Source organism: Pleurodeles waltl, chromosome 6 (assembly GCF_031143425.1).
Source record: "Pleurodeles waltl isolate 20211129_DDA chromosome 6, aPleWal1.hap1.20221129, whole genome shotgun sequence".
Lineage (NCBI taxonomy): Eukaryota > Metazoa > Chordata > Amphibia > Caudata > Salamandridae > Pleurodeles > Pleurodeles waltl.
The window spans coordinates 469,434,800-469,460,670 of record NC_090445.1 but is presented as its reverse complement, the minus strand read 5'-3'; the positions used below and the strand labels follow the sequence as shown (position 1 = coordinate 469,460,670).

Genomic DNA, 25,871 nt, shown 5'->3' with positions numbered 1-25,871 from the left:
GAGGCCCATGCAGCAATGCTGGGCATCCCAGGGCATATTTTTGCTTTGACAAGGGCTCAGGCCAAAAAGCAAAAAGGACAGGGAAGCTTGGATCCTGGAACAATGGACCAAGTGCTCCCTAAAGCTAGGGCTAGTAGAAGCAAACCACTTCCTACTATACCTCCCTCTACAGTGGATTCTAATTCTGAGGAAGAAGAATTCCCTCCCTGTGCAGAACCTACACCAGAGGAGCTGGAAGCAGACACTGCTGAGCTTTTGGGTGAAGGGGGGCCTGCCAGGGAGGAGCTGAGTGTGGCACAGCAAACCTGTCCCACATTAGAGGGTCTCAGACAGCAAGCTGTCAAACAGGCTAATGGGGATGTCAGTGACTCTCACAGAGTTTACTGGGAGGACAACCTCTTGTACACTGAGCATAGGGATCCTAAACCTGGAGCTGCCAGGAGATTAGTGATTCCTCAGGAGTACAGAAAGTTCCTCCTAACACTGGCACATGACATTCCCTTAGCTGGGCACCTGGGTCAAATGAAAACTTGGGACAGATTGGTACCATTGTTTCATTGGCCTAGGATGTCTGAGGACACAAAGGAATTTTGTAAGTCCTGTGAAACCTGTCAAGCCAGTGGCAAAACAGGTGGCACTCCAAAGGCACCCCTTATCCCACTGCCTGTGGTTGGGGTTCCCTTTGAAAGGGTAGGGGTTGACATAGTTGGCCCCCTTGACCCTCCTACTGCTTCAGGCAATAGGTTTATCTTGGTGGTAGTGGACCATGCCACAAGATATCCTGAAGCTATTCCTTTAAGGACCACTACAGCTCCTGCAGTGGCAAAGGCCCTCCTGGGAATATTTTCCAGGGTGGGCTTCCCAAAGGAAGTAGTATCAGACAGAGGAAGCAATTTCATGTCTGCATACTTAAAGGCCATGTGGAAGGAGTGTGGTGTAACTTACAAGTTCACAACACCCTATCATCCACAAACAAATGGACTGGTGGAGAGATTTAATAAAACTCTCAAAGGCATGATTATGGGACTCCCTGAAAAACTCCGCAGGAGATGGGATATCCTTCTACCATGCCTCCTTTTTGCCTACAGGGAGGTACCCCAGAAGGGAGTGGGCTTCAGCCCCTTTGAACTTCTTTTTGGACACCCTGTTAGGGGTCCACTCACACTTGTAAAGGAGGGTTGGGAACAACCTTTAAAAGCTCCTAAGCAGGATATTGTGGACTATGTACTTGGCCTCAGATCAAGAATGGCTGAGTACATGAAAAAGGCCAGTAAAAACCTTCAGGCCAGCCAAGAGCTCCAGAAGCAATGGCATGATCAGAAGGCTGTTTTGGTTCAGTACCAACCAGGGCAGAAAGTGTGGGTCTTGGAGCCTGTGGCCCCAAGAGCACTCCAAGATAAATGGAGTGGACCCCACACAATTGTTGAAAAGAAGGGTGAAGTCACCTACTTGGTTGACTTAGGCACTGCCAGGAGTCCCCTTAGGGTGCTCCATGTCAACCGCCTGAAACCCTACTATGACAGGGCTGATCTCACCCTGCTCATGGCAACAGATGAGGGACAGGAAGAAGACAGTGATCCTCTACCTGATCTCTTCTCTTCCACAGAACAAGATGCTCTTGTGGAAGGTGTAGTTTTGGCTGATTGTCTTACTGCTGAGCAGAAAGATAATTGCATAAATCTCCTAGGACAATTTTCAGAACTCTTCTCTACTGTGCCAGGCACCACTTCTTGGTGTGAGCACACTATAGATACTGGAGACAGTTTACCTGTCAAAAGTAAGATCTATAGGCAGCCTGACCATGTCAGGGACTGCATAAAGCAAGAAGTTCAGAAAATTTTGGAACTAGGAGTGGTTGAGCACTCTGACAGTCCATGGGCTTCTCCTGTGGTACTGGTACCAAAACCCAATTCTAAAGATGGAAAGAAGGAAATGCGGTTTTGTGTAGACTATAGAGGTCTCAACTTGGTAACCAAAACTGATGCTCACCCTATACCCAGGGCAGATGAGCTCATAGATACACTGGCATCTGCCAAGTATCTAAGCACTTTTGATTTGACTGCAGGGTATTGGCAGATCAAATTATCAGAAGATGCTAAACCTAAGACTGCATTTTCTACCATTGGAGGACATTACCAGTTTACTGTAATGCCTTTTGGTTTGAAAAATGCACCTGCCACTTTTCAGAGGTTGGTGAACACAGTCCTGCAAGGGCTGGAAGCTTTCAGTGCAGCATATTTGGACGATATAGCTGTCTTTAGCTCCAGCTGGGATGATCACCTGGTCCACCTTTGGAAAGTTTTAGAGGCCCTGCAAAAGGCAGGCCTCACTATCAAGGCTTCAAAGTGCCAGATAGGGCAGGGTAAGGTGGTTTATCTGGGACACCTTGTTGGTGGGGAACAGATTGCACCACTTCAGGGGAAAATCCAAACTATTATTGATTGGGTTCCCCCTACCACTCAGACTCAGGTGAGAGCCTTTCTAGGCCTCACTGGGTATTACAGGAGGTTCATTAAGAACTATGGCTCCATTGCAGCCCCTCTTAATGACCTCACATCCAAGAAAATGCCTAAAAAGGTATTATGGACAGCAAGCTGTCAGAAAGCTTTTGAGGAGCTGAAGCAGGCCATGTGCTCTGCACCTGTCCTGAAAAGCCCTTGTTACTCTAAAAAATTCTATGTCCAGACTGATGCATCTGAATTAGGAGTAGGGGCAGTCCTATCACAACTTAATTCTGAGGGCCAGGATCAACCTGTTGCTTTTATTAGTAGGAGGTTGACCCCTAGAGAAAAGCGTTGGTCTGCCATTGAGAGGGAGGCCTTTGCTGTGGTCTGGGCTCTGAAGAAGTTGAGGCCATACCTGTTTGGCACTCACTTCATTGTTCAGACAGACCACAAACCTCTACTTTGGCTAAAACAAATGAAAGGTGAAAATCCTAAATTGTTGAGGTGGTCCATATCCCTACAGGGAATGGACTATACAGTGGAACATAGACCTGGGAGTAGCCACTCCAATGCAGATGGACTCTCCAGATATTTCCACTTAGACAATGAAGACTCATCAGGTAATGGCTAGTCTTATTGTCCTTCGTTTGGGGGGGGGTTGTGTAGGAAAGTACCATCTTGCCTGGCATGTTACCCCCATTTTTCACTGTATATATGTTGTTTTAGTTGTATGTGTCACTGGGACCCTGGTAACCCAGGGCCCCAGTGCTCATAAGTGTGCCTGAATGTGTTACCTGTGTAGTGACTAACTGTCTCACTGAGGCTCTGCTAATCAGAACCTCAGTGGTTATGCTCTCTCATTTCTTTCCAAATTGTCACTGACAGGCTAGTGACCATTTTTACCAATTTACATTGGCTTACTGGAACACCCTTATAATTCCCTAGTATATGGTACTGAGGTACCCAGGGTATTGGGGTTCCAGGAGATCCCTATGGGCTGCAGCATTTCTTTTGCCACCCATAGGGAGCTCTGACAATTCTTACACAGGCCTGCCACTGCAGCCTGAGTGAAATAACGTCCACGTTATTTCACAGCCATTTTACACTGCACTTAAGTAACTTATAAGTCACCTATATGTCTAACCTTTACCTGGTAAAGGTTAGGTGCAAAGTTACTTAGTGTGAGGGCACCCTGGCACTAGCCAAGGTGCCCCCACATTGTTCAGAGCCAATTCACTGAACTTTGTGAGTGCGGGGACACCATTACACGCGTGCACTACATATAGGTCACTACCTATATGTAGCTTCACCATGGTAACTCCGAATATGGCCATGTAACATGTCTATGATCATGGAATTGCCCCCTCTATGCCATCCTGGCATTGTTGGTACAATTCCATGATCCCAGTGGTCTGTAGCACAGACCCTGGTACTGCCAGACTGCCCTTCCTGGGGTTTCTCTGCAGCTGCTGCCAACCCCTCAGACAGGCAGCTGCCCTCCTGGGGTCCAGCCAGGCCTGGCCCAGGATGGCAGAACAAAGAACTTCCTCTGAGAGAGGGTGTGACACCCTCTCCCTTTGGAAAATGGTGTGAAGGCAGGGGAGGAGTAGCCTCCCCCAGCCTCTGGAAATGCTTTGTTGGGCACAGATGTGCCCAATTCTGCATAAGCCAGTCTACACCAGTTCAGGGACCCCTTAGCCCCTGCTCTGGCGCGAAACTGGACAAAGGAAAGGGGAGTGACCACTCCCCTGACCTGCACCTCCCCTGGGAGGTGTCCAGAGCTCCTCCAGTGTGCTCCAGACCTCTGCCATCTTGGAAACAGAGGTGCTGCTGGCACACTGGACTGCTCTGAGTGGCCAGTGCCACCAGGTGACGTCAGAGACTCCTGCTGATAGGCTCCTTCAGGTGTTAGTAGCCTTTCCTCTCTCTAGGTAGCCAAACCCTCTTTTCTGGCTATTTAGGGTCTCTGTCTCTGGGGAAACTTTAGATAACGAATGCAAGAGCTCATCCGAGTTCCTCTGCATCTCCCTCTTCACCTTCTGATAAGGAAACGACCGCTGACCGCGCTGGAAGCCTGCAAACCTGCAACATAGTAGCAAAGACGACTACTGCAACTCTGTAACGCTGATCCTGCCGCCTTCTCGACTGTTTTCCTGCTTGTGCATGCTGTGGGGGTAGCCTGCCTCCTCTCTGCACCAGAAGCTCCGAAGAAATCTCCCGTGGGTCGACGGAATCTTCCCCCTGCAACCGCAGGCACCAAAAAGCTGCATTACCGGTCCCTTGGGTCTCCTCTCAGCACGACGAGCGAGGTCCCTCGAATCCAGCGACGCTGTCCAAGTGACCCCCACAGTCCAGTGACTCTTCAGCCCAAGTTTGGTGGAGGTAAGTCCTTGCCTCACCTCGCTGGGCTGCATCGCTGGGAACCGCGACTTTGCAGCTACTCCGGCCCCTGTGCACTTCCGGCGGAAATCCTTCGTGCACAGCCAAGCCTGGGTCCACGGCACTCTAACCTACATTGCACGACTTTCTAAGTTGGTCTCCGGCGACGTGGGACTCCTTTGTGCAACTTCGGCGAGCACCGTTTCACGCATCCTCGTAGTGCCTGTTTCTGGCACTTCTCCGGGTGCTACCTGCTTCAGTGAGGGCTCTTTGTCTTGCTCGACGTCCCCTCTCTCTGCAGGTCCAATTTGCGACCTCCTGGTCCTTCCTGGGCCCCAGCAGCGTCCAAAAACGCCAAACGCACGATTTGCGTGTAGCAAGGCTTGTTGGCGTCCTTCCGGCGGGAAAACACTTCTGCACGACTCTCCAAGGCGAGAGGGATCCGTCCACCAAAGGGGAAGTCTCTAGCCCTTTTCGTTCCTGCAGAAACCTCAGCTTCTTCTGTCCAATCAAAGCTTCTTTGCACCCGCAGCTGGCATTTCCTGGGCATCTGCCCATCTCCGACTTGCTTGTGACTTTTGGACTTGGTCCCCTTGTTCCACAGGTACCCTAGATTGGAAATCCACAGTTGTTGCATTGCTGGTTTGTGTCTTTCCTGCATTATTCCTCTAACACGACTCTTTTGTCCTTAGGGGAACTTTAGTGCACTTTGCACTCACTTTTCAGGGTCTTGGGGAGGGTTATTTTGCTAACTCTCACTATTTTCTAATAGTCCCAGCGACCCTCTACAAGGTCACATAGGTTTGGGGTCCATTCGTGGTTCACATTCCACTTCTGGAGTATATGGTTTGTGTTGCCCCTATCCCTATGTTTCCCCATTGCATCCTATTGTAACTATACATTGTTTGCACTGTTTTCTAAGACTATACTGCATATTTTTGCTATTGTGTATATATATCTTGTGTATATTTCCTATCCTCTCACTGAGGGTACACTCTAAGATACTTGGGCATATTGTCATAAAAAATAAAGTACCTTTATTTTTAGTATAACTGTGTATTGTGTTTTCTTATGATATTGTGCATATGACACTAAGTGGTACTGTAGTAGCTTCACACGTCTCCTAGTTCAGCCTAAGCTGCTCTGCTAAGCTACCATTATCTATCAGCCTAAGCTGCTAGACACCCTATACACTAATAAGGGATAACTGGGCCTGGTGCAAGGTGCAAGTACCCCTTGGTACTCACTACAAGCCAGTCCAGCCTCCTACACTATGGTACTCCACTCTACACCACTTTACTCTCTGATACTGTATGTCTCTCCACTCTACTCCAGTCTAAACCTCTGCTTGACACTCTTCACCACTCTACACCACTCCGCTCTCTGACACTCCATTCTACAACACGCTACGCCATTCCACTCTATGTCTCTCCTCTCTATAACACTATACTCCATCCCAGTCTACTCCACTCTACACCACTCTATATGACTCCACTCTACTTTACTCTACAGCACTCCACTCTATGACACTCCACTCAACATCCCATTCCACTTCACTTAAGTCCACTCAACACCATTATACCCCACCCTGTGCCCTACTCAATGCCACTATACTTCACTGTACTTCACCTCACTCTATGTCACTGTACGACTCTCCACTCTATGCCACTTTACTACACTCTATACAACTTCACTCTGTGCCACTCCACTCTATCTCACTCCACTCAACTCAACAACACTCCACAATACTGTATGCAACTCTATGCACTCCACTCTACAATACTCTATGCCACTCCACTCTAAGACACTCTCTGCCACTCCACAACACTGTGCCACTCTACACCACTCCACTCTATGCCACCCAACTCTACGCCACTCTACTCCACTCTGTGCCACTCCACTCCATTCTACAACACTACTTCACTCTGTGCCACTCCACTCTACACCATTCTAATTTATAATATTGTACACCACTCTACTGTATGAAACTTTACTCCACTTTATGCCGATCTATTCCTTGCCACTCTACTCTATGCCGCTCCACTCTACAACACTACTTCACTCTATGGCAACCCACTATATACCACTCCACTCTGTGACACTGTACTCTAGTCTATGCCACTCCACTCCACAACACTCTACTCCACTCTAGGACACACTACTCTGTGGCACTCCATTCTGCAACACTCTACAGTCTACGGTAATCTATGCCACTCCACTCTACTCCTCTCTATGCCACTCTTCTCCACTCTATGACACTCCACTCCATGCCACTCCTCTCCACACCACCCTCTTCTACACTAATACCTCTTAGCCACGCTGATCAGCAGTCACCCTGCTGTACCACATGGCCAAAACACACTGGCAAAGCCAATAGCTTTTGTATAGGTGAGACCTATTAGGTTTGCCAATGCTTTTCTTTTTTTTAAAGGAGCAATAGCTTGTTCCAGGTGACAGTGCATGCGCACTGCCTGCAGGTGAGACCTAAAAATGGATCACAGTTGTCTGAAACAGGAGTTTTGGTGGCAACTGTGGAAAGTAAAAATGGTTTTAAATGGTTGTTGTATGTGCACTTGCAGGCAAGAGTGTGTTTATGTGAGAGAACATGCATAGATGTGTGAGCATATGTGTCTGTATGTATAAGTATGTGTATTTGAGTGAAAGTTAGTGAAAGTCAGTGACAGGTAGTATGTGATCTTCTGTGAGATTGAGGCCCAGATTTACTATTCTTTGACGCAAGGCAACGCTGCACCAAAGTTGCTGCACTGCCTTGCATGAAAGGAGGAGAGAAAAAATTTGCTATATCCACCACAATATGCTACATTTTTCTCTTCCCATGCACTGACGCATTTTTGGCAGCCATGCACCAAAGCACAAACCCTTGTGCCATAGTGCAATTTTGTGTGTGTTCTCTGAAGCATAGTGTTTGTACTGGAAGGGGTCTTTTCCCACCTTCTATGGGTGCTGTGCAATGCAGCACACATGCAAAGTTGGAGAAGCAAGGAAAAAAAAAATGTTTTCTCCTTGTTGCGCCTGCCTCAAGTGGATAGGAATTTGTGTAAAAGCCCATGGGTGGTTGCATGGGAATTTACAAGCACCACCCCTGACACTAAGCAAAGCGGCACATAATGCAGCTTTGTGTTACTTTGATATACTATCCAATGCAAATCCTTATTTTCGGTAGATAGTAAATCTCACCCATACGCTTTGTGCTGGGTTTGCTTCATAAAATTGATGAATGAGTGAGAGTGAGTGTGAGTGAGAAATTAGTTTGAGTGAGTTAATGTGAGTGTGAGTGAGAATGTGATATCGTGCTTGAGAGTTTGTCATTGGCCTTGGAATGTTGAAGGTCATTATTGTCTTATAGAGGCACCCAGGGCACAATACTGTTGCTGTCTAAACTTGTAGCAATTCCGAGCATGACAGACACCTGCAACCAAATACCGGCACTGGCACACTGGGGGTAGATCTTGGCACATTGAGCACCAATGGAAAAAATACTGCCAATTGCATACTAGGGATAATTCATGGCATATAGGACACTCATGGAAATATACTGGCATATTTGAGGAAATTCTTGGCATGTGAACATCTTTGTCAAAATAATGATACTAGCACAATGGAGGTAATTCTTGGCATAAATATAGACAAGTTGGCATATGGGAGAACGGTAACAAGAGAAAATACTGGCCTTGCCATACTGAGGTACATTTTGACATCAGTGTCACATATGGTTATGATAGGATAAAAAATTGCAAAATTCTGACTCTCGCATATTTATGCCATTTTTTATATAAGGGGCAACAATGGAATATGAGGGTACCTATGCTGGTGGACACAAATGAGGTGGTTTTTGACATATGGGGCCACACATACCACATTTTGAAAAACATGGGGTTAACTCCTTAGGGACACAGGGTTTTATTTGCTTGGCACACCCTAAATGGATTTGAATATTTAAATAGTGCCCTTTTAGTTCCTATGGCATGTGCTTACAAAATACTCTATTTCATCCCATTCTTTCAAATTTGTCTCAATGGGAGAAACTCCTGGCCTACTAGCTTTGCTCGCTCACTACAATTCAGGGCAAGTATTATGCCCCAGAACTTTCAAAGATCTAGTCAGCACCATAATATCGGTGGTATCTAAAATAGACATTTATCTGTATTAATATGCTGTTATACTAATTATGAAGTTATTATGGATATTCAACAATGTCAGTTGATGTTAGAGGCATGTGACATGTCCTCCTGGAAAATATCATGGTCAAAGAGCATATGGTGTCACTTTTGCTATCCCTGGCATTTTGGTTAATTGATGCTGATGTTGTTGTTCGTATCACCCCCATGGTGGTAGGTCTGCAGGCCTCGCTGATACTGTACATCCCACCAGAGTCCATTGTTAGCAGTATCTGTTCCTTTATACTGTTTAACTAGCTAGGTGTATTACCCTCTTGTACTGTGCTGTACTCAGTACAACTTCAGCTCAGACTGAGTTTAATTCATTTAGTTTTGCAAAGCAATGCACTTTTTTGTAACATATATTGTCCATTGTACTTTAAATATGGTAATAATATTCATCTTGTTGACCAAGCTGTATTCAGTTGATTTTAAAGAAAGGGGCTGATTCAGAGTTTGGCGGGCAGTTACTCTCTCATAAATGTGATCGATATCCCGTCTGTCGAACTACAAGTGCCATAGGATATATTCCACTTGTAAATAAAGGCAGACAGGATATTTATCACATTTGTGACAGAGTAAACCATTAATTTGGATTAATCTAGAGGATATGATTACATCAACACTCTTTATATTCATCGTCATGATGCAAACTCACATCTCCACCTCCATTTCTTCAGGAAACTGGAGAACCCCTACTCATGTGGCAAGTTTGGTACAGGTGTTTCAGTGCTTATCTTGGGAATATTCATGGGTTTAACTTCAAGCCGGATCAGAAAAGAAGCCTGTTTTACTGTTACTTAGTTGCGGAAGATCAGAATATTTTTGACCATCTACCAGAATTTGTGGATAAAGATGATTCACTAGATGAATTTCAGATTGCTGTCAAGAAGTTGGACATGTATTTCAAACACAAGGTCAATTTAGTGGTGCATAGATAAAATGTGTTTACCAGAGTGCAAGGTACTAATGAATCTATTGATACCTATGTAACTGCATTGAAAGTGCTACTACTGTACTGTGAGTTTCAAAATTTCACATCTCAATTAATAAGAGACCAAATAGTTTCTAGATATAATTCAAAGAAAATTCATCAACGACTTTTGGCTTGTAAAAATTCAACTTTGGATGAAGGTGTTGATTTGTCTAAGATTATTCAGTGTTTTGAGGAGCATTCCAAGCAATTGGAGTCCACTCTGATCCAAACTGCTAAAGTGAACAGTCTGAGTTTGTTTATTGAAGTTCTTGAAATTAACCATTATTGCCATTGACAGATACAATGAGAAGTGGTTCCATAAAGCACTCTTGGCTCCTAAAGTCATTATCACTACATCATTTGAAGGCAATAGGATTAATTTATTGGGTTATATTTGGACCTGCATTGGGTTTAATGACATACCGATCAGTATAGTAAGCTGTACCCAGAAGGGTATTGATGTCTAGGGATGGTGGCAACAGGCAGATTTAGGCAGGATCATAAGACCTGGTAACAAATGCTCTGTGTCTTTGGAGGAATGGTCAAATTCACACAAGTCAGGTGCTAAACTTGTTTGGACAATGGTTGGACAACTACGTTTTTAAGGATGGTAGTGGTCTGATAAAAAATGTTGCACATGAGATAAAGTTACAGGAATGGAGTATTCCTATTAAGCATAAGTTACACACTGTACCCTTGAGTTTTCATGAGGAGCTTACATGTACTATCAACACCCTGGTGGATAATGATGTGATTGAAAAAGTAGATGCTACACGATGGCTATTGCTATGGTGTTGGCAAAGAAAAATAATGGTGAGTTGTGTTTTGCATTGATTTAAGAGGTCTCTAATAATATTTGGGTTGAGAATTTTCCTCTTCCCAGTATAGATGACTTAATAATATCTGTGGATCAATCTAAATGGTTTACTAAACATGATTTGAGAGCATCAGGTAGAGCTGGAAGAAAAGTCACACCATCTCACTGCTTTTGTTACAAATGATAGTCCTTTTCAGGTTTGTAGAACACCACTGGCTTCAGCCACTTCGGTATTTCCAAAAGGTATGGCCAAAATGTTGAAATGCATACATAATGCTGTAGTGTTTCAAGACAACATGTTGGTTTTTGCAGAGTTATTGGAAAAATACAATGGGGGTCATTCTGACCTTGGCGGTCTTTTCGCCAGACCGCCGAGTTACCGCCGCGGTGAAGACTGCCGACCGCGGCGGTATGCCGCTGTGCGCATTCCGACCGCTGGGAGCGTTCCGCCGGAAAACCGCCAGCAGCCACACTGGCGGTCGGCGGGAAAGTGGAGACTGGTCAACCTCCACCGCCACGCCAGCAGAACACCGCCCACAGAATTACGACCCACATTTCTGTGTGGCGGTCTTCTGTTGGCGGTCTTCTGTTGGCGGTCACCTCCCCATGGCTCCTGTCGCCTCCCGGAGGACCAACGCACAAGGTAAGTTGATCGTCCGTGAGGGGAGGGGGTGGGGGGGTGTTGTGTGATGTGTGCATGCATGGGGGTGTGCGTGTGAGTGTGTAGAGGGGGTGTGTGAGTGCGTGCATGCGGGCGGGGAGTGCTGCTGTGCCTATGGGCAATGTGTGTAGTTCGGCGGGTGCGCATGTCGGCATGTATGTGTGCGGGTATGTGTCCCCGTTGTGTATGTGTGTGTGTAGGGGGTGTGTATATGTGCATGTTGGGGGTGTGTGCATGTCGGGGTGCGTGTATGTGCATGTCGGGGTGGGGGTGGGGAGGGGGTTCGTACCACCTCTGGTGGGTGGCAGGGGGGTGGAGGGTGTGGGGGGAGGACTCGGGGGGGCAGTGGGGGGTGGGGGAGACCCCTATCAGTGCCAGGGAAGGAATTCCCTGGCCCCGATAGTGCCTACCGCCATGGTTCGCATGGCGGTTCCCGACCGCCAGAAACCGCGGCGGTAAGCAGGGTCATGATACCGTTGGCGGTCTTTGGTCGACCGCCGGACCGGAGTGCGCAGACTCCAGCCCGTCGGTCATGACCGCCGTGGCTGTCGGAGTGGGGAAGTGGCGGTCGATAGCGGCGGTGACCGCCGCGGTCAGAATGCCATTTGTTTGACCGACGGTCTGTTCGCGGTCCGACCGCCGCCTCTCCGCCGACCGCCAAGGTCAGAATGAGGGCCAATGTCTTTTTGAACAAGGTTCTCACTGTATTAGCAGAAAATGGGGTCCCACTGCCAAAGGACAAATTTGTTTTTGCCATCAATTAAGTGAAATATGTTGGGCAAATTCTGTCAGTGGAAGGTGCTAAACCTAAACCAGGTCTAGTAGACAGCATCCTACAAAGTGTGAATTCGATTCTAAACTCATGAAAAAATATGCCAGGATTACATGGTGTTTTCAAAGTTTGTTAAAACATAATTTTGACTTTGTATTGTCTGAGCTATGCCAGGACTAATTTGAACTGATCAAGTCCTTGTTTCTGCTCCTGCTCTTCAAGCATATAATTAAAAACGCAATACGTTTCTCGCTGTGAATGCAGGTGAGTATGGTGTGGGGGCTGTATTGTCCCAATGGGATGGATCCAAGGAATTTACAGTGGGGTTTGTGTCTGGACAGTTGAGAGAGGTAAAAATAGGTACTCTATAATTGAGAAAGGGATGCTAGCATGCATGTGGGGGGTGTAAAAGTTTAAACCATATTTGTGTGGTAGGTCATTTTGTTTGTGCACATATCATCTGCCTTTAGTTGATATTTTGTCTTGCAATACGATCAAGAAAGCCACTGCAAGATTGCCTGGACTTTTCACTAAGATTTTGGGCTATATTTTTACTGTACCTTATATCGCAGGTGGCAAGAATATGAATGTGGATTGTTTGTTTAGGTTACCCATTGAGAAACAGTGTGATTTGATTGAAAATGAATTTGAGGACTGCCAAGTTGGAAGATTTCATTGTGTGCACGGATATGCAGGACTGGTACCAGATGGTACATTTAGATGGAGAGTTAAATGAGATAATGTCTTTGATTGTGAACGGTTGGCCAAAAGCAAAGATGCTTAAGACCAGCCTTTAACCTTTTTTGCAAAAATGTGGATGAACTGTCTTAAGAGAATGATGTTTTGGTGCGGTGGGATAAACTTATTCCTCCTTCATGCTTTATACAGCACATTCTTGAGACAGCTCATTCTGGTCATTTGGGCATGAGTGCTACAAAACGGAGAATACAGTAAAATGTTTGGAGGCCTCGCATGGGTGTAGATGTAGATGATCTGGTGAGAAATTGTGCTTAATGTGCAGGAAGTGACAAACTGTGGCACCTGTGCATACCCTTAATCCGTGTCCTGACAAAGTGTGGCAGAAGGTAGCTGTCGATTTTCTAGGACCTTTCATGTACTAACTACCTAAACAGTTCAATTGTGTTATTGTTTTGATTGATGATTTGTCACATTGGGTGGAATTGAAAGGGCATAGACGTCAATTCACCGAAATGCCAGGAGTAGCGGACGTGAGATCAGATGCCCTTTGACCTCCATTTTCACTCATACAGGCATACTTACACATACATACAATGTCAAACTTACATACACTCTCATATAAACACACTCTCACGCACAAGCACACACACAAACATACTTAAAACCATTTTTTACTTACGGCAGCTGCCGTAGAAGGGCATATTCTAGCTAACTGTACTCCATTTTAATTACACTACTAGTAAATAATACGTTATTATTCACTATTAGTGTAATAAAATATTGGCATAAAACAGAGAGTGGAGCCCTAACTAATGTCGATAAGGACAAGCTGCCACTATGTTTCTTGCACTAAATGTGCCACCTCTGGGGCCAGGGTCCGCAAAGTCAGTGCCTGGGGTCGCAGAAGGCAAGCTAGGGTTCACAGGGGCGACCCCTGGCGACCCCTAAAGGACGTCCATGTGAAAGGGGTGTCTGAACCGACTAGGGTCAATGTCATTTGTATTTTCAAGGGAAGTTGTACCAAGTGAGGTATTGACAGATAAAGAAGTTCAGTTCACTGCGGTTGTCATGAATGACTTTCCAAAAAAGTGTGGCATAAAACATCTGCATACTCATTTTAATGGTAAGATGGAGAGGTTTAATAAAGCCCTGGTGGAATGAGTTCAGAGTGCTCTTAGCTCAAGCAGAGACTGTGCTGAAGATATTAGGGAGACATTGTGGGCATATCGTTCTACGCATCATTCCGTCATCGGTGTGATTTCTTTTGAATTGATAAGGGGGAGAAGAGTGGTTTAATGTCTTACATCTTTTTGGATGGTTGATTTCAATAAGAAGGAGGTTAGTGTTCAGAATTCAATTTTTCATGTAAGCAAAAACAGTGATGAAAGCAATGCCACACTCAATGGTTGTGAAGTCTTGCTATGAACAGCAGTGCGTTTAAAGTGGCATGCAGGGGACTGGATTTGTGTGAAATATCCTCTAATGTTGAAAATGGGGTTATCTAAATTCAGGAAACCTGTGCATATTAGTGAAGTGCGTGGGAATTCTACCCACACTACTCATGGTGAGTCTTGGAATGCTTTGCATGTTGTTAAATGTAATTAGGGATGTTACTATAATTCCCATTGTAATGACGATGGGGGTTTAGATAACAAAGTTTCAGGTGGAAATGATGTGAGCAGTGCTGAAGTAGTTCAATGACACAGGAGTGAAAGAGTAAAGACAATGCCCCTTAAACCTTACTGTTAAGTGTTTTTTGTGTCTACGTTTTTTTGTGTTACCATAGATTTTTGTATTTTTTGTTTGGTTGCATGGGATTAATTTTTGTCTGTTTGATTTATATGTTTAGTAATGAGGTCATGAGATGAGTGGCATTGTGTACATTTCTCTGGTATCCGGCTAGTGTGTGATATACTGTATATAATGTTATTCCATTGGTTACTGCTGTATTCTGCATTAGAAGGTATTTACTCGAACTTGGATATAATGGTCACTTGAGGATTGTGTCCTGGGCCTTACACAGTGTTTCTAATCATTTGGCACTATTTATTAAATACCATGTTTTCCACTTTCAATGCTCGTGTCATCTTTTCAGTAATTCGTTACTACAACTTTTAAAATTAACTGAGTAACGCTGAGCCCTGCCCGTAAGCTGCTTCAGTAAGTATACTTGAACGTACGTTTTAGAACTATGTGATCACGATCGGGAATTCTTGCTTCCTTACTTGAAAGTGATAAAGAAGGTAAACACTCTGAGAACAGTGTTTTAATCTCACAATATCTTACTGATGAAGCCTTTGACATTTATGAAGCCTCTTGTTTTTCCAAGGCACATTCCAAAACACCACTACAGCTGATGTAAGAACCATAAGGATAGCAGATCCCACGTCCAATGTCACCGACCCTGCCAAGATCACCACGAAAGAAACAACAAGCATAACCATTCCTGCAACTGATAACCCAACAACAACTTCTTCATCTGTTTCAGTACGCCCAAGAGGAACAAGTGCAGCAGGTAAGTCTGGGCGTACTTTCCAGTCGGCAAGGAATTTGTAACAGTCAGGAGAAGGCTACATTCTTCCTTTATGATCTTGGGCCTATAAAAACACTGTGTGTTGTTATGTATATATTATATACATCGACTAGTCACACACTATTTATGCTTACTTTTATTGTATATGTTCTTAACCCACAAATTGTGAATTGAACCACATCTGCATTTTGTATTAGGACTGTGAGTTTTTTCTGTCAATATACGAGATAAGCGCTTGTAGTGCAATTTCTGGAATCAAGTGAATAATGGATGAAATAGAGAGGTCTGTAAAAGTGCATTTTATATTGGGAAGCATTACAAGGCAGCCCTTCACTATACCTTTACATTTACTTTTATTGTCAATTTCTGACACTTTTTAACAGAGAGAAGGTGTGACATTCCCAGATGCTACAACATGCAACTCATCAACCAACACAGCTACAACATGCAACTCATCAACCAACACACACCAACTCTGTGAAGGTCACACAACCATCCACAAGGTTTTCTAGTCATGTACTTCATAGGAACCTACTAGGGTAAACTCCATAGAGTTCTTACTCTGTCACTTACCTTTCAGGCAGACACCTGATCCACAGACCCACCTAATTTCACTAAAACCTTCATCACGTAAATTCTGACCTCATCACAACTGCCACTGATACCAATCTAAATGGCAATCATTTTAATTGGAAACATCCCTCAGGTGTTACAAATTTAGTATATTTCCTAGATTTGTGGGATAAGGAGATCTGATAGTATGCAAATGAAAGCTTGATAGTGAAATCACCATTTCGTTTATTCTTAGTGAAGCAAACTGATCCACTATTATTTTATTGTTGAGATGACGTAAATCAATGGGAAACAGCATTTACAATGACGCTAGAACAACTACATGCCTTTACAACGATGCCTGAGCAACAAAAGTGGCTTTACAATGAAAGTCTTTACAATAATTTTTTTTCAACTAATATGCATTTATCACAAACGACTTTACAATGAAAATCTAAGTTTTTTCAGGTAACAGTTATATATATAATTATCCAAAAAGGACACCGCACTCCCAGGTGATTAGTTACAAGTCTTTATTTGAAATAAACTTGCCATCATTCCACACCAACGTGTTTTGATTTCCCCAAGTCTTGATCATTGACAAGACTTGGAGAAGTTAAAACGCGTTGGTGTGGAGTGGTGTAGATATATTAATACCTACCAATAATATTTTTACTACGCATCTGTCTATACCATCATGCCTTTAGAACAAAAATATAAGTATTTTACAGGTAAATATAAACCCATTTTACATATACACATATATAAAAATGGATTCATACTTACCTGTAAAATACTGACATTTGCAAGGCAAAGGCATGAATGGTAAGGCTTTTTTGTGGTAAAGGAAGTTGTTGTAAAGACTTTCATTGTAAAGACATATTCGTTGTTCAGGCATCGTTGCAAAGGAATTTGTTGTTAAGGTAGTTGTGGTTCCATCATACAACTTAATTAACACATAACCTGATTTTGCAAATTTTCTGTCTGGCCACAACCAATGGGGATACACAGTCAGAGGCTAGTACTGCTTAAAAAGACACAAGTTTATTCAACTCCTTAAACCTCTTCATGGACAATGAATAGTACCTTGTGAAATGTGGGATTAGCATCCTCCTTTAATAGAATCTTGTGTTCAAATCTCTTAAGTTTCCCTAATTTGCTGCTAAATGCACAGGAACGTTTGCTAACATGTTATTTGTCACATTTACATCATCATCAACTATGAATACCTGTTCCTTACTATTAGGGTTCAAGTATAATGTGTAGGTTTCTTTAATCAAATCATCTAAGAACAGCGGGTCCTTTTGTGCCACATACAATTTATCATGTGTTGATCTGTGTTTGAATTTGAATCTAAATCCCAGCAAATCTCTATGTTCACCGCTGTACCCCTCTAGATTGATGTCAGGAGAAAATAATCACTCTCCAACCTTGTCTACAAATTTTGTTTCCCATAATTCTCCGTTAATGATGGTGTATGGATAACAAGAATAAGCATAAATCATTAATGGTACTCCTCCAATGACCGTCCAACATTCAGATTTAGTCTTAGAACATGCATCATACATATTCAAAACTAAATCATTGCATAGACAAGCTACTTTGTCTTCATTTTCATCTTCGTTAGTGGGTAGTTCATTACTACTGATTTCATAAACACATTTAACACACCTTTTCTTCTTCCTACACACTTTTGCATAATAACCAACAATCCCACAATTGCTACACTTTTGTTTGGCCGCTGGGCAGTTTTTTTAAATGCTAAGTGTTCTTTGCTACAACATCGATAACATCTAAGAAGCTCTTTAGATTTGTTATCCTTAGCAAAATTAATAGAAGTATTTTTGCATTTTTGTTTTTTTAGCTTACAAATTGTGTCTCCCCCTTTAGATTCCTTCTTTAAGGCAACTGCGTATCTGCTGGAAATCACAGCTGTAAGCACTGTTGCCAAAATGTCTTATAGATCAGAAACTCCATTGACCAATAAGCATTCTTGGATTGCAGGATTGCAAGTGTGCATAACCAGTTGATTCTGTATAAACGTTTCCTGTAAGACATCAAATCTGCATACATTGCTAATCTCTTGAAGTCAGCAATATAATCATCTATAAATTCAACTTTTCCTATTTATGCTGGAACAATTTTAATCTTGTGATGCCTGAGTATGCTTTAGGTTTAAAGTATATGTCTAAGTCATGAACTGCTACATCAAATATATTGATATCACCTATGATTACATCTTTGGTCATTTTAGAGTATAAATTTAACCTTTGCGGACCAAAAAACAAAAATGCTTTTTTTCATTCAGCAGACATTTTGTTTGTTACATCCATGGCTACAACATAATTTATAAAATATTCTTTCCACTTTTCCCATTTTAAAGTTGGCTCAGCACCAGAAGGTTAAAATGGTTGAGGTGTACTGAGGCTGAGATTTTGGGTACTAATTTTTTAAAAATAAAATATAGTGGAGTTGTCCAGGTCCTATCTTCACCAATGACTTGAACTAATCCACTGTCCTTACTTCACAACAAACCTACAAAGTGTCATAAATTCGTAAATACTTCCATAAAAAACCATTGTAGAAGCAGTGAAAAAGAGTATAGCTTTGCAGAAAGTGAAATAGATCAAAATACTGCACCAAGAATTTTACCCTTTCTTTAAGTTTCTTCAGGTGAAAGTGTTAAATTAAGCAGTTTAGACCCAACTCACCAAAATGCGTGTAGAAGTTACCGCTCTCCATATCAGAAATCCAAAACGTCACAGTTAGTGAACATGAGCAGCCTTCTGTATCTCCAAACTGAATCAAATATGGTGCCATGTAAGGTCACACTACATGACCTCACTTGATAATGTAGAGTTACATGCACTGAATTGCTGAAGAGCGTCTCACTCACAATCATGCGTAGGGCAGCCAGGCCAACATGAAGAATTCAATGTTGAGTTCTGATGTTGCATGCAGAGTCGGCAACCATTAAACCCACATCATGTGCCAGCATTATTTGAAAACCCTCAGTTGTCTGTCGTGTTCGAAAGGTCCGTAGAAAGCATTCGGTTTAACACTGACTTGAGATTCATGTCATGTCTGTAATTAAATAGTAAATGTGTGAATGCGTATTTACCGACCACGAAGTTCAGATGCTACAAAGACTTTTAAAAGTATCTCGCATGGGTTCCTCTTCAGGCAACTATTCTTGTCGAAACATATTTGAAGTATGGATGGAGTCGTTTAAAGTTTGAAGAAGTTTATTGTGCAATAAACCTGAAGAATTACACAGCAAGGCAGCACACGTCTATCCTCAACTCTACCTTCTTCTCAGGGAAGAGAGTCAAATCAAATCAGGGTTTATAAAGCGCAACTACCCACCTGTAAGGATCACAAGTTGCTAAGGGGGTTTGTCCTCTGAGCTTCAGTTGAAGAGCCAGGTTTTCAGGTCCTTCCTGAATTAGTGTAGCGATGGTGACTGCCTGCGGTGCAGGGGCAGGGTGTTCCAACTCTTTGCCGCAAGGTATTCAAAGTATTTCCCACCAGACGAGGTCTTTCATATGCGGTGGTACGGTAGCTAGTGCTTGTTGAATGGAGCTGAGAGCTCTGGTGGGGGAGTAGAAGGTTATGCGGTGGTTGAGGAAGGCAGGTCCTAGGTCATGGAGGACCTTGTAAGTGTGGATGAGGAGCTTAAAGTTAATTCTCTTCTTGATTGGGAGCCAATGGAGGTTTCTTAGGTGATTGGAGATATGTTTGCAGCAGAGAATGTCCAGGATGAGTCTGCCAGGGGCGTTTTGGATGTGCTGTAATTTCTTGAGGTTCTTCTGTGAGGTACCGGCATGTAGGGCGTTGCTATAGTCTAGTCTGCTGGTGACCAGGGCGTGCGTTACGGTTTTGCAGCAGTTCTTTGGGCTCCATTTGTAGATCTTCTGGAGAAGTTGGAGTGTGAGAAAGCAGGAGGATGTGACTGAGTTGACTTGGCAGGTCATGCGTGGTTTGTAGGGCTGAGGGGTGCCAAGGGTCAGTGGCCATCAGGAGTCATCACAGGCTGATGTAGATGGTCCCAGGATGAGGATCTCGGTCTTGTCAGAGTTGAGCTTGAGGCAGCGATCCTTCATCCAGGCAGCAACAGCTTCTATCCCGTTGTGAAAATTCTTCTTGGCAGTAGAGGAGTTTTCAGTCATTGAGATGATCAGCTGGATATCGTTGGCGTAGTAGACGATATTCAGTCTGTGGACCCCGACATTGGATGCGAGTGGGGTCATGTAGATGTTTAAGAGAGTGGAACTCAGAGAGGAGTCTTGTGGAACTCCCCAGCTGATCTCCCTAAGTTCCGACAGGTAAGGCAGGAGTCTGACTCTCTGTGTTCGGCCATACAGGAAGGAGCGTGTCCATTGTAGGGCCTTTCTGCGGATGCCAGCTGTGTGGAGCCTGGAGCAGAGGGTGAGGTGTGAGACTGTGTCGACGGCAGACGATAGGTCCAGTAGGATGAGGGCTGCTGTATGGCCACCGTCAAGGAGCGAGCAAATGTCACCTGTGGCAGCAAGGAGGGCAGTCTCCGTGCTGTGCCTGCTCCTGAATCCTGATAGAGAGGTGTCCAGGATGTTGTTGTCCTCAATGTGCTTATGGAGCTGAGTGTTGATGGCCTTTTCGGTGACCTTGGCTGGGAAAGGCAGTAGAGAGATGGGGCGGTAATTCTTGAGGTCCAGGGGGTCGGCCGTTGATTTCTTCAAGAGCGGGCAGATCTTGACATGCTTCCAGTCTTCTGGGAAAGTGTCTGTCTCTAAGGGAACAGTTGAGGGTATGTCGGAGCCCAGGTGCGATGGATGTGTTGGCCTTCTTGAAAATGTGGTGAGAACAGGGGGCTCCGGAGTGGATGCTGCTCATGATGGTATGGGTCTGGTCTGTGGAGAGTCTCAGCTGTGGTGGGTCTGTAAGTGGGACTGTGAGTTGAGTGTTAATAACTTGCCACCATGAAGAATATGTCAGTTCACACATGTAGACATGGTCTTTATTGCGTTTCAGAGGTTCAAGCAAGGTTTAGGAGAGACTGGGAAGGGTGCAAGCCAGCTTTGACCATGTCATAGCACTTTTTAAAAAAAACCATGTTGCACAGTAAAACATATTAAAACAAACACTTGCAATGCAACGGGTCTTGTGTTTCCACGAGTTAGAGCTATTAGCTTTGTAAACTCCTAACTGGAATTTTCTTGCCAAATAAACTAATAATGAAAAGTAAAACAGTTTCACATATGCAAGCCGATGGTCACCAAGAGCGTGAAGGAGACAGAAAAGGAAAATGAAGTTTGCTTGCAGTGAAATTTATTGGCAAAAGTGCAATTATCCATGTTACCGTCAAAAGTGCAATAATCCATGTAACCAGCAAAAGTGCAATTATCCATGTAACAGGGTTGATGTCATGCAAAGTGCTCGACTTCTGCCCAGCGCTGCACAGGAAATGAAAAGATAAAATAGTCCAGAAACCAGCTGAAAACGCAGAGCCTTGTATGTTTTCAGTAGTTTACCTATGCGCTCGAGGAGGGCTAAACACCGGAAAAGGCATGACGTATGCATGCCTTTCACAAATGGAATCAATTGATTTTTAAAAGGCAAGCCCACAAACTAATGAAAGTGACGGGTGTGACATGGGTGTGGTTAGAAGCCCATGGAGAGATGACAACATGGTCCAGAGGGCTTGCGCGCATTCAACCCTAAAACGTGTTACGGGGAAGCAGGTCAGTGGCAGTGGACGGGCAGTGATTGAGTTAAGTAAATCTGTGCTTGGTCTTTGCTCCACAGAAAGGAATGGAAGTGATACAGAACCCAACAAACGGTAAGCAGTTGGCAGGCTCCAAGTCCTTTAGTGTAAACAATAGTGTCTCACAAGCAAAATTGCTTGAAGCTCATGCACTGTTGCAGACTCGACCTAAAAAGCGAAACAATTAGCATTCCTCATGCTTATCTTTATAGTGCATGTTCTGCAGTAAATCTCCTCCAGGCACTTGGGTATTGCTAGCTTTGAAAAGAGACATATTTGAGGGGTGGGAATCTGAAGTCCTCCATCATAGCGTGAGCTCCTCGACGTGCTCCTTGCCTACTCAGGTGAATGAAATGTTTTGTGTGTGATTCACAGAACAAAGGTGACTTTTCTGCAGGTAGTGTGAAGCCTGAACAAATTGTACTGTATTATGTCTTTTGATTTTAGAACTCACAACAACGGAGATGAATGCTACTCACACACTGACCACAGAAGGAAAAACAATCTCACCTTTTACAGATGAAGGAGCTACAGCAAACACTACCTCCTTGGAAAAGAATGCAACTGATAATGCCTTTCACTTTAGTGCCACGACTGAGACAACATCTAAACATATTGACACCACCGAGCAGGCTTCTCCAACTACAGTCACGCAACCTGCTGCTAAGACAGTATCACATTTGCCAAGTAATACTGCCCCCCCTGAGAATGGAGAGGTAAGACTTATGAGTCAATAATCATAATTAGGGCACCTCGTTTAATGGTACTTATTTTTAAAACATGTTTTTTAATACAAATTGATTTATGCTCATCTTATCTAGTTTAGCTATATTTATTTTGTGTTATATGAAAAGTAAAGATGCATCTTCTATATTTACACACATACACACACATAAAATGTGCACACACACACACCTACACACACACATACACACACACACTCCCATTCAGCAGCACCACCCAGATCGTTCTATTGTCAAGTCTATTGTGAGTCTTCAATTATCTCTTTTGTTTGAAATATTTTCCTGTTTAAGCATATTCTTTGTATTTTCTGTAACTTCTGCATTTTGACCTGCGTTAACAGATTGTTAATGACTAATTACACATTTACAGGGATTTTAAAAAAAAGTGAGTTGCTGATCCATCTATGTACAGAAAATCTTCATTGCTTTCATCCTAAGGGCGTACACTCACTTTTAAAGGCAGTATCCTTATTACCTTGAAGAAATGCAATCAGATTGTGCCATGACTCACAGGATAGCAGCTACTGTAATTAATCTTTTTGAGAACCAGCAATGCCAAAAAAATAAACATTACAAAAATTGATCATTCCAAGGGCCCATCAGCAAGGGAGGGTTAGTGACAATGAAGGCTCCAGGTGGTAACCATGCAATTACTAGTATAGTTCTTAAAACAAGAGGCAAAATCAAGTAGTAAAACTATATTTTCAAAAGAATTATAGACTTACCACGAAGTGGTGCTCGCCAGTGAAACAATTGAGTAGCATACTATTCAATCTTAAAGCAATAGACTCAAAACACCTGAATAAAGTACTTGCCAAAACATAGCTTGCTTCCAAACAATGCAGGGTGCGCTCTGTATTTATAGGTAGGAGCAGGTTTCCGCACCGCCTGCCAATGTTGTAATGAGGCCCTAAGTCCCTGTCTCCTTAAAAAATGTAACAAAACATAAAGAGCAGAGTAGAGATACCTTAACCCCCTACGTCTTATGGGGGGTGCCTGAGGAATCTGTTGCTCTGCCACAACCCCTGCCACCTGCCCTACATAAACTGTGGCCCCTGCCACCTCACCTCTGCCCTCCATTCCCCAAGTCTGCATCCGTACCCCATGCCACCTGCCCTCCACATTCTGTTGTGCTACCACTGCCCCTCCCTCCTGCCCTCCATGGTTTGTTGTGCCAACACAGCCTTTTTTGTCTGTCTCTCTGCCGTTGCCCACCCAACCCCTGACCTCCAGGGTCTGTTGTTCTGTCAGTTCTTCTCCTACCTGCCCTTCGTGGTCCATTGTGCTGCGACTGCCTCTTCTGCCTGCCCAGTGTGGTAAGCTTTCCACCTTTTCCCTGCTCCCTTCCCCTGCCCTCTGTTGCCCAAGTCCATACTCCTGGCATGGCTACTCCTTGCTGGCACACCATGGTCACTGTCTTCACCTGTCCTACTTCTCACTTCCATACCCGCAGGTATGCACAAGGCCTGTCAAAGGAGACATAGAAACAAAGGAAGAGGTAAAGCTAAATAGTACCAGCGCATGGGTCTGACAGGCATCCTGTTCAAGTATTCTGGCAGTAGCAGCATCCTGTTAGTATGACCCTGTGCCAGCTACAACAGGATACCACCCAGTAGTAAATGAAGCAAGTTTGATAAAGAAATCAGACCAAAAACATGTTAGTGTTGTGACTTACCTTGCTGGACAGGGAGCTTTATGATACATGAGTCTGTTACAGATAGACATACAAGGCTGTTCATTAGTGACTAGACCCACTTATGCTCATGTGAGGGTTAGAGAGCATAAACGAAGTAGAAATGAAAGGAATTATTTTGAAGTATTCTTTTACATTTTTTTTCTCTTATAGATGACAAGTGAATTGCCTGTCTCCAAGGGGATGACTTAGTAGTATCTTGTTAGGACTAATGCAAGGTGATCCAAATGTCGATTTTTCCATGAACTCACAATCTCTGAGGATAGTTAGGCTTGTGGCGGTGAAGCCCACTGTCACTGCTGCAGGAGGCATTTTTGTAGTGGGAGGTGAGGATACAGAACAAATAAAATGCTTAGCCATTGTACTGGAAGCCGAAGGCATCTTCGGATTTTGTGGGGCCCTGGTCCAGAGATATTTTTGGACCCCATGTTCAGAGAAACTTTGAATTGTATTGCCTATTTTTCTACTATTGAAGCCTGCATTATTATCAGAAATGAATATAAGGGGACCTAGAGTGAGAGAAAGATTACATAATCAGGGGCCCCGTGGAATGTGGGGACCCTGGGCAATTGCCCTCTTTACCCATGCCGTAAAACATTTCTTTTTAGCTATGTCCTGGTGCTTTGTGGATAATTCTCTGTTGAGTTAATTTGCTCTATGTGAGCAAGTGAATTATTGGTTGAAGTAAATGGTAGTCTTTTCAAGTAATAGTGACACTATTCTTTACTAGGTCCAGTTACGTCTCAATATTTTAAACCTGAGCTCAACCCTTGGTAGCCGTGGCACAGAGCAGACAGGCTTAACTGAGGAGAAATGTGTAAAGCAGTTATCAGTACCAAAACAGTTATAAAGTAGAAACGAAAACACAATACATTTCCCACTCCAATTTCTAAAAAGAGAAACTTTTAACCCCTTCGCTGCCAGGCCTTTTACCCCCTCAGGTGCCAGGCCTTTTTTTGGCTATTTGAAGCAGTTTGCGCTTAAGGCCCTGATAACGTTTTGTCCACTTAAGCTACCCACACCAAATTTGTGTCCTTTTTTTCAAACATTCTAGGGATTTTAGAGGTACCCGGAGTTTGTGGGTTCTCCTGAAGAAGACTAAGAAATTAGCCAAAATACAGCAAACATATGGGGGGTCATTACGACCCTGGCGGAAGGCGGAGAACTGGTGGTAAGACCGCCAACAGGCTGGCGGTCTCCCTTCATGGAATTATGACCATGGCGATTACCGCATGGTCATCCACCGGTTCTCTGTTCTGCCCGCCAGGGCGGAGATGACCGCTGGACTGGAGACCTGGGTCACCAGCCAGGCGGCCGTCACTATACCGCCGGCGGTATTTTGACCAGGCTTACCGCCGTGGATTTCCTGCGGTATGAACCGCCATGAAATCCAAGGCGGTAAGCACTATCAGTGCGAGGGAAGTCCTTCCCTGGCACTGATAGGGGTCTCCCCCACTCTCCACCCCCACCCCGTCCCCTCCCCTACCCCCCCACCACCTCTGCCACCCCTCAAAGGTGGCAGGATTCCCCTCCCCACCCCGACCCCCAACATCACATCACCCATTCCCACACGACACGCTCGCAGGCACAACCTACACACTCACACGCACACCGCCAACATACATGCCTACATACACACACACAGGCAGACACGCACACCCACATTCAAACATTCACGCAC

The 25,871-nt window shown here is 44.1% G+C and overlaps 1 protein-coding gene across 2 annotated transcripts in view; it reads left to right on the top strand.

Annotated features, from left to right (window-relative positions):
* The window catches only part of CD34 (CD34 molecule), a 178,001-nt gene that overhangs the window by 44,680 nt on the left and 107,450 nt on the right, over positions 1 to 25,871 (top strand). For both annotated transcript variants that reach the window (XM_069238622.1, XM_069238623.1), the window contains exons 2-3: positions 15,256 to 15,441; positions 22,202 to 22,470. In XM_069238622.1, coding sequence (XP_069094723.1) covers positions 15,256 to 15,441; positions 22,202 to 22,470 — 455 coding nt within the window. The remainder of the gene's footprint in view (positions 1 to 15,255; positions 15,442 to 22,201; positions 22,471 to 25,871) is intronic.